Source organism: Rhinopithecus bieti, unplaced genomic scaffold, assembly GCF_001698545.2.
Source record: "Rhinopithecus bieti isolate Rb0 unplaced genomic scaffold, ASM169854v2 scaffold_33474, whole genome shotgun sequence".
Classification (NCBI taxonomy): domain Eukaryota; kingdom Metazoa; phylum Chordata; class Mammalia; order Primates; family Cercopithecidae; genus Rhinopithecus; species Rhinopithecus bieti.
The window spans coordinates 237,573-246,757 of NW_016814460.1; the positions used below are offsets into that span (position 1 = coordinate 237,573).

Consider the following 9,185-nt stretch of genomic DNA (forward strand, 5'->3'; position numbering starts at 1 on the left):
AAAAAAAAAAAAAAAAAAAAAAAAAAGAACATCCCCGGTCACTCGGCCAGTCTTTTCTGTGATCTAACTGGTCTGATCAGCTCCATTCCCAACTCAAGGAGTCCGGCGAAGGGTTTCCCCAGGGGCTTAAGAAAAATGGACCTCCTAGTGCTCCATGATCCACCCACACAAGTTCTCACCCCCACCCTCTGCCACGGTGCCCACCACTTGCTGCCCGTTCTTTCCATTTCTGTTTGTTCTCCTGAATGTACTTGACCCAGGTGGAACGAAAGCTGACCACATCAGGGTTGGGGTCTCCCACTTCCACATCCAGAGAGGGCGGGCGCCACTGAAAGCTAGAAGCAGAACCCCCCAACAGCCCCGAGAAGTAAGACCCAGCCCACTCCAGAACCACCTTAGCCCACTCATGGAAGACCATGAGAAGGTTCAGGGAACTTTGTCTTCCTCTTTTCCTCTACTAGATATTCCCCAAGTCCCTGTCCCTCTCCCCCTCATTTCACCCCTCCCTCTCCACATCTTCCCTCCTGATAGAAGGAAAATTAAAACAAGATTCTCCGGAAGTCAGTAAAGACAGCTAATGGAAGAAACAAAAATATGGTCAAGGGGAGCACAGGCACAGGTCACACCCTTCTGATCCCATCCTTCTGCCCCTGATGGCAGAGGGACTCCCAAGCTCGAAGCAGCTTGCCTCCCCACCACCCCACCACAACTGTGAATCGGTCCTCTCCGTGAGTCCAACTCCCTCCCTACCACTGCCTTCCGGAAGCAGGATATCTGGCTACCCCAGCCACCCTCACCTGGGCTGGTTTTTAGACTTGGAGTCCTCATCCGCCAGGGGCTGAACACTCTTCTCTGCCACATCAGTCAGCACAGAGAATGTGGGCTCCACAATGAAGTCGATGAACCCTGCAGTGGAGGAGCAATGCCATAGAGATGTCTTACTTTTATCTGGAGGGCTAGGCAGAGGATGCAGCTGGCATGGCCAGGACCCCTGGCTCCTTATGAAAGAAGCTAGAGAGGTAACCTGAGGCTGAAAACTTCCCAATGCGGGGCAGGCTTTGGGATGATGTCTTGGTGCCCCAGAGAGCTCCTCCCTGCCATTGCAGCCCCCTGGCCTCCTATCCCAAGACCCCATGCTCTAGCACAGTAGGCTTTCCTCTACAGGAAGAATGGTTTGGGGGACTGAGGACTTGGAGCAATCCTGACCCAGGCAGTATCTGTTCCCCTTCCCAGTCCTCCCCTTCCTGCAGGAGAGGACACTCACCTATCTGAGACTGTGCCACCAGCGTGGAAGTGCGGTCACAGAGAGGAGAAAAGGGCAGGCCCAACTCTGCCTCCTTGTCACCCTAGAGGAGAGAGCAGGGTAGGAAAGCTGGAGAGGATACCTCAGACCTACCAGATCTGGGGTACAGGTGGCAGGTGGCAGGGGTGGGGGGTTGTGTGAAATTTTTGCACCGTTGACCTGGAAATTAGTAATATGCAAATGAAATATATGCAAATGAAATGCAACTATTGTTAGGCTTTTAGGATAATGGGATTTTACCCCAAGGATTTGGTATCAGGTCAGAGACTACAGGTAGCAAAAGGAGGATATGGAGTATGAGTGGGGAACTTAGAGAGCAAAAGGGGAGAGAAGGCCCCCATAGGCACAGGGGAAGCAAAGATGCCACACTACCTGGCGGAAGAATTCCTCCATGAGGGCCTTGGTCCAGCGGCTGTGGACCGACCACTGCTTGGTTGGGTGGCTGATGTCAGCAGCATGGAGCAGTAGCGACAGGGCCTTGGGCTTGTCAATCCTGGTTGGGGCAGGTGGCAAGGGAAGGGAGACTGATCTTTTAGGAAAAGGAAACCTGGACCATTCCCTAATTTCCCATGCACACCCTATCACATAACTTATTTTTTGTTTTTTTGTTTTTTTTTGAGACAGGGTCTCACTCTGTTGCTCAAGCTGGAGAGCAGTGACACAATTTCAGCTCACTGCAACCTCCGTCACCTGGGTTCAAATGATTCTCCTACCTCAGCCTCCTGAGTAGCTGGGACTACAGGCGCACATGCCACCACACCCAGCTAATTTTTGTATTTTTTTGGTAGAGACAAGGTTTTGCCATGTTGGCCAGGCTGGTCTCAAATTCCTGACCTCAAGTGATCCACCTGCCTCGGCCTCCCAAAGTGCTGGAATTACAGGCATGAGCCACCACGCCCAGCCTCACATAATTTCAAACACCCTCCAAAGCTACACACACACACACATACACACACACACACTTATATATGTTTAGGTAGCAGCACAGGTTAGTAGCTGAGAGCCCAGGCTCTTAGAATCGAAGGGCCTGGGTTCACATCTATACCTACCACATGTTAGCTGTGTGACACTGTGCAAGTTACTTAAAATTTCCATATTTCATTTTCTTCAACTCTAAAATGGAAATAACAACCCTACGACATATCAGGTAGTTCTGAGAATTAAGTGACAAACAACAAATAAGTATTCAGGAGAGTGTCTAGCACATAATAAGTGCTCAGTAGATATTATTTAGAATAGTAATAATTATTATTATACCCTCAACCATGACCCACTATGACACTGCATACTCTCCCACACATAAACATCATACACAGAGATTAACACACACCTTCAGGACACACACAGAGTCCACTCACACACACATTTATACATTCCCACCCACTTTTAAGCAGCATTAGATGCAATTATGGCATTTGTTCTGTGCATTTGTTTAAACCTCATATGACTCTCCCAATCGCCCTATGAGACTAGGAACTAGGGGCAAGCTGTTGTTGGGAGAGGCATGTCATTTCCACCATTTCAGAGCTAATAAAACTGGGGTCCAGAAGGGTCGAATGAATTTTCCAACATTCCAGAGTAAGCCTGTCCTGGAGCTGCAATGAGAACCCCCATCTTAGATTCCCAGCCCAAAGCACTCTCCAGTGGATCAGCTGCCTCGGGTGTATGTGATGTAAGGCCACACACACACACACACACACACACACCACACTTACACAGAGATGCAGTTGGATACCTGGAGCCAGTGGAGTCTCTACATCCAGGTAAAGACCTGGCACACCAACTACCCTTGTGTATACCCCCCAGTCCACACACCCCTCCCTCTGGCCTGGCCCCAGCCACACCCCACCAGATGCCACCTCTCCAGCTGTTGCAAGGCTGTCTTCATGGTCTTCACTTGCTGGAAATGGCAGGACATGTCTGTGGCCAACACCATCTCAATGACCAGGGCTCGGAGTTCTCTGAGTGGACATAAAAAGAGAAGCGATCAGCCCCCTCGGTGCTGCTGGGCAGCAGGTCCAGGAAGTGGAAAATGGGGTTTGTGGTAAGGGAGGCTCTTAGGGATGCCAAGTACTGGCTTCTGCTCACACAAACTCATCCTTGGTGAGGTTGATGAAAATGTTCAGCTCATCATCCTGCATCAGTCGGAAGACAGAGCTGATGTGGTGATTCTCCAGCACTGAACGATCATTGTACAGGATGGCACATTCTGACCTACAAAGCCACAGGTCATCATGACCACCCCCTGTAAAAAGGGACTCTGACAACCTCCCCCACCTCCGCTTGGCCTCTCCTGCCCCTGCCACATCCCCACCCCTCACTTGGTCTGGATGTGGAAGCTGTTGGTAGTGCCCGTGTGCTCATAATCATGGATAGCTGCAGCAAAGACGATGGCCAGGACCTCAATCTCCGACAGGCAGTGCTACAGGAGGAAAGAGAAAGAATAAGAGAGGGCTGACGCCTGCTGGTCACTGCCCAAGAACCTCCACACACAGGCTAGACCACTCATCCCATCCCTTCCATGCTTCCAGGCCAGCTCTTGGTTAATGCAGCCAGGTTTCTCAGCTCCTGGAATGGCCAAGGAGCTTCCTCCATCCGAACCTGCAACATTCCATTGCATCCCAGCACATGTCCCTAGCACTGTCCAAGAAGTTTTAGTCTACCTGGGAATTCTCTAGAATGAGTTTAATCCTGTTCGACTCTGTAAAGGCTTTGGAGTGCCCAAGAAGAACCAAAGAGGAGAAATGGAAATGGGAGTACACTCTAGACCTCCCAGTTCTGTAGCCATAGGCCCTGAATCACAGAAGAATCATCTCCAGGGCACCTACCACCATCCCTGTGCGGAGCAAGAAGCAATGGACTGTCTGGGTAACATCGGCTGCATGGATCTGGTTGTGGTAAGGATTCTTGTACTTTCCATAGCCTGTCTCCAAGGCCTCCAGGAAACTCATCAAAAACACAGTGGGAATCTGCGGGGGGGGTGGGGGAAATGGAGGTGTATCAAGGATCCGCAGGAATGGTGGTGACTACAGACCAAGATCAACAACCTCAGCTTTCTGTAGAAGGCAGTGTGGCATAGGGACAGAGCACAGGACCTAGTCAGGTAAACCTCTACCACCTGCTGGCTGTGCAACTTGGGAAAGTCACATGCCTCTCTGTACCTCAGATACTTAATTGCAGAATGAAGATAATACCACCGACCTGGAAATTAATGAGATAAGTACAAGGCATTTAGTAAATGCTCTCTAAAGAATAGCTATAATTGGCCGGGCGCGGTGGCTCAAGCCTGTAATCCCAGCACTTTGGGAGGCCGAGACGGGCGGATCACGAGGTCAGGAGATCGAGACCATCCTGGCTAACACAGTGAAACCCCGTATCTACTAAAATACAAAAAACTAGCCGGGCAAGGTGGCGGGCGCCTGTAGTCCCAGCTACTCTGGAGGCTGAGGCAGGAGAATGGCGTAAACCCGGGAGGCAGAGCTTGCAGTGAACTGAGATCCAGCCACTGTACTCCAGCCTGGGCGACAGAGCGAGACTCCATCTCAAATAAAAAAAAATAAAAAAATAAAAAAATAAAAAAAGAATAGCTATAATTATTATTATTTCCCTGGAGATTTCAAAGAAAAGGCAAACTTCCCTCCTACCTTCCAACCACCCCACTCCATCCCCAAATCCAAAACCATGAAGAAGGGCTTGGAAGCAAGGGAATGAAGAAGACCTAGAGAGGACTCTTCCAGCCAGATGTGGGTTGCCCTCTCCTTTGAGAAACCCTCCCTGACCACCTACCCTCTACATGCACCAGTACCCCCACCCTCAGTCCCACAGAACACACACAAAAGCACCATGAGCCAGAGCTCTCTGTCCAGCTACTCTGAATTCGGTTCCTGTCTCTGTATACACCCTTAGGGTATGTCTGCCTCCTTCAGAAGGCTCAAGGCTCCCAGAGGACAGGACTGGTGATCTGTCCCTGAATCTCTGGAGGCTAGGAAGGGACGAAGGTTCAGGACTCGGGAGGTTTCTGTAGAGATGAGCAATACAGTGACAGAGACACAGAAGCAGCACCACTAGTCAGCCAGACCCTAACATCCCCCACCCGCACCCCTGGAGGGCTGTGCCCCAAATTCAGGAAATTTTAAAGGACTGTTTCCATGACGACTGCCCTTGCTTTTGCGTTGCCATGGCGTCCCTGGAGGGAAGGGAAGAAAAAGGGAGGAGTAGGGGAGGGGCTAGGTGCCCAGGAAGAGAATGTGGAGTTTGAGAAGGGCAGCTGCTACTGGCCCTACCATCAAAGAAAACTAAAACAATAAGCACTGCCTCCTTCCTCTAACTGCCTTGGAGCAAAGCAGACTGGGACTGGGCAAACCCAACCCAAAACAGCTACTCTTGAGGTCCCCCAAACCCAGTACTTCCAGGTAAGGAGGCAGACTTTAGGAGAAGCTAGTGACTGAAGTCTGAGAGCCAGTTTGGAGAAACATGAGCTGGGAAAAGTCTTAGGAAAAAGACAGCCCTGCTATTCTCTGTCCTGGAGAGGGCAGGAGTGGAAAGAAGGGAGTAAAATTGCAGAACAGGCTTCCAGAAGGCACTTAAGAAGATTTCAACTGAGCATCTCGGGAAAATTTTGGAAACTAGGGAGTTGTAAAAGGAGGAGTCAAGGGTGGAGGAAGAGCTCACATGCACAAATAATTTGTTCAAGTGAAGTGGAGGCAGAGGACGAATGGAATGACCTCCCAAAGATGGCCTGGGAGGGGACTCTCCACCTGGACTCCTTTGACCGCCCCCTCTATGGCCCTTCAGATCATCCATGTTCCCCTTCACCATAAACATCTGCTGCTCCCCAAAGTGCTGACCCAATATCCCCATTATGGCTCTTCAACCTCCCTCACCCTCTACCTCCAAATGTGGTTTTTCCATGTGAAAGTGTTTTCTTTTTTTTCCTGGCACTTTTTCCCTCCCAAAAGATGCTCCCTTCTGGTACAGGATCTAGGAAGGACTTTAATCTCATATAATTCTTCCCATCCAGACAAGCTGAAGAGCAAATGAAGTTCACACATCGTCCCCCTGTCATACAACCCCACCCCAGCCTGTCAAGAGCTGACCTTCTCCATAAAATTCCTTGCACAGAGACCAGAACTGGGGGATAGGGGAGGGAGTGGTCAGTTTTATCCAGGAAACACATGGATTCCAGTCCCAAAGGGCACTGGCTGACAGCATCTGAACTCCAGGCCTCCAGTGTCCACACTGCCAGTCGGCCTAGAGAGCACAAGCTGGGGGAAAAAAGCAAAGCGAGGGGGAGCAGAATCCCAGGCTAGATGGTTGCAGACCTAGAATCTCCCCCTAGAAAGCAATTCATGAAGTCTGGAACTAAGACTGCAGCAAATGACAGAAAAGGTAGACTGGGCGTGGGCGTGGGGAGATTTCCCTGCTGTTGAGACTGAGTGAGGGGATCTATGGAATCTGTTTGTTGGGAGGCTTTTAGAACAGGCATGAGAGGAGTGGAGAATCCTGCCTGCAGGTAGAGGTAGGATGCTGCCCAACCTTGAAGCGGCTGATGAGGTTATGCCGAGTCAGCAATTCAAAAACAATGGTCCTCAGGGCATGGTCATCTGCTGCCCGGTTCAAGGAAAAGACATCAAAGCACCAGAGATCCAGGTTCTGTGGAGAAACCATAGATTATGTTGCTTTCCAACAGCAGCAAGAGTTGAAGTTAGACTTCAAGAAGGACTTCCCATGAGTACAAAGTCTTGGTAAATAGGAAAGCAAAGAGATGGTGAAGTGTGCCTCTTTCTTCCCATATATCCCTCAGTATGGGAGACACAGGAAGGCAGGAGTTTGCTCCTAGAGTGGGCAAAAGCTGTTTTGACAAATGTGAGAACAACAGTTAAAAGGGAAAGCAGGCCGGGCGCGGTGGCTCATGCCTGTAGCACCAGCACTTTGGGAGGCCAAGGTGGGCAGATCACTTGAGGTCAAGAGACCAGCCTGGCCAACATGGTGAAACCCCATCTCTACTAAAACTACAAAAATTAGCTGGGCGTCGTGGTTGGCACCTGTAATCCCAGCTACTCAGGAGGCTGAGGCAGGAGAATCGCTTGCAGGGAGGCGGAGGTTGCAGTGAGCCAAGATCACACCACTGCACTCCAGCCTGGATGACAAGAGTGAGACTCCATCTCAAAAAAAAAAAAAGGCAGGCAAAATCATGCCATAAACTGGGTCTAGAAGTCCCAATGGCTATTCCATCCCCCAACCTTCTCCTCTTTCCCAAAAACCCAGAGATCACCTTGAGACAGTTGAGGACCGCAGTAGAATAAGTGGGGCCCACAGAGGTGTATGTTCTCCGGAACATCCTAAGAGAGAACAATGAGAAGAAGCCCACATATGAAGGTCTGGGAGTGGAGGTCTGGCCAGCTGGGGATATGGAGATGAGCCATGGGATCATATGGCTGGTGGTCATGGAAGACCAGGGTGGCTGGGAAAGAGGGACACAGCTAAAGGCAGAGGGAGGCTGAGTGTGGGCGAGCCTCACCGTTCCACGAAGATCCCAGCCTGCACAGCATGCACAATGCTTCGGAACTTGGGCTTCTCCTCTGCTCGGCGGCCTTTGGCCCGGGCCTGCTGGGTGAAGGTGGAGGCCAGCCAGTCCCGCACCTCCGAAGGCACGGCATCTGACCGCAGCTCCTGCAGCTCGTCCTCCGTGTCCAAGATATGCCTGAGACCCCAGAAGGGGAGTCACAGAGGAAAGACAGCAGGTGCTTCCACAGCCCAGAGACCCTGTACCCAGCCATACCCCACATTTAGTAACTCTCATGCCAGCTCTCTCTCTGTCTTCAACCCTGTTTCCTTTCTTTTTCTATATATTTTTATTTCTCTATCTAACATCTCCGATAATGAAACAGGTCTCTGTGTGAGGCAGTGAGCATCCCAACTATGGAAGCGTTTAAGCAGGAAATGGAATGCATCTTTCAGGGATGCTATAGAGCAGCACCATCCAATAGAAATAAAATGCAATAGAAATAAAATGCCGCATATATGAAATTTTAAATTGTCTAGTAGGCCACATTAAAAAGGGAAAGAGAAACAGATGAAATTCACTTTAATGATAAATTTTATTTATTTATTTATTTATTTATTTATTTATTTATTTTATTTATTTATTTTTGAGACATAGTCTCACTCTGTTGCCCAGGCCAGAGTGCAGTGGTGCGATCTCGGCTCACTGCAACATCTGCCTCCCGGGTTCACGTGATTCTCCTGCCTCAGCCTCCTGAGTAGCTAGGATTACAGGTGCCTACCACCACACCAAGCTGGTCTTGAACTCCTGACCTCAGTTGATCCACCCGCCTCGGCCTCCCAAAGTGCTGGGATTATAGGCGTGAGCCACCACGCCCAGCAATAAATTTTATTTTACCTAGTACCTCCAAAATATCATTTCAACATGAAACCAATAGTGTGTGTGTGTGTATGTGTGTGTTTGTGTGTGTGTGTGTGTGTGTGTGTGTGTGTGTATTTTTAGACAGGGTCTCACTTTATTGCCCAGGCTGGAGTGCAGTGGTGTGATCACAGCTCACTGCAATCTCAACCTTCCCACATTCAGTTGATCCTCCCCCCTCGGCCTCCCAAGGAGCTGGGACTACAGGTGCACACCACCATGCCCAGCTAATTCTTTAATTTTTTATAGAGACAGGGTTTCATCATATTGCCCAGGCTGGTCTCGAACTCCTGGGCTCAAGCAATCAGCCTGCCTCAGCCTCCCAAAGTGTTGGGATTACAGGCGTGAGCTACCACACCCAGCCTTATAAAATAAATTAATGAGGCCGGGCACGGTGGCTCAAGCCTGTAATCCCAGCACTTAGGGAGGCCGAGACGGGCGGATCACGAGGTCAGGAGA

General features: G+C 50.1%; 1 protein-coding gene across 11 annotated transcripts in view; it reads right to left on the minus strand.

Annotated features, from left to right (window-relative positions):
* PDE1B (phosphodiesterase 1B) overlaps positions 1-9,185 on the minus strand; it is a 35,086-nt gene that overhangs the window by 3,158 nt on the left and 22,743 nt on the right. For 7 of the 11 annotated variants that reach the window (XM_017851040.1, XM_017851039.1, XM_017851042.1 and 4 more), the window contains 11 exons: positions 7,824-8,006; positions 7,578-7,644; positions 6,839-6,955; positions 4,132-4,272; positions 3,625-3,725; positions 3,392-3,517; positions 3,163-3,264; positions 1,676-1,796; positions 1,265-1,346; positions 798-906; positions 205-335 (listed from right to left, as the gene is read on the minus strand). In XM_017851040.1, the coding sequence (XP_017706529.1) occupies positions 205-335; positions 798-906; positions 1,265-1,346; positions 1,676-1,796; positions 3,163-3,264; positions 3,392-3,517; positions 3,625-3,725; positions 4,132-4,272; positions 6,839-6,955; positions 7,578-7,644; positions 7,824-8,006 (1,280 nt within the window). Of the gene's footprint in view, positions 1-179; positions 336-797; positions 907-1,264; positions 1,347-1,675; positions 1,797-3,162; positions 3,265-3,391; positions 3,518-3,624; positions 3,726-4,131; positions 4,273-6,838; positions 6,956-7,577; positions 7,645-7,823; positions 8,007-9,185 lie in introns of all 11 variants that reach the window. The other 4 variants (XR_001881283.1, XM_017851047.1, XR_001881284.1 and 1 more) reach the window with 4 other exon arrangements.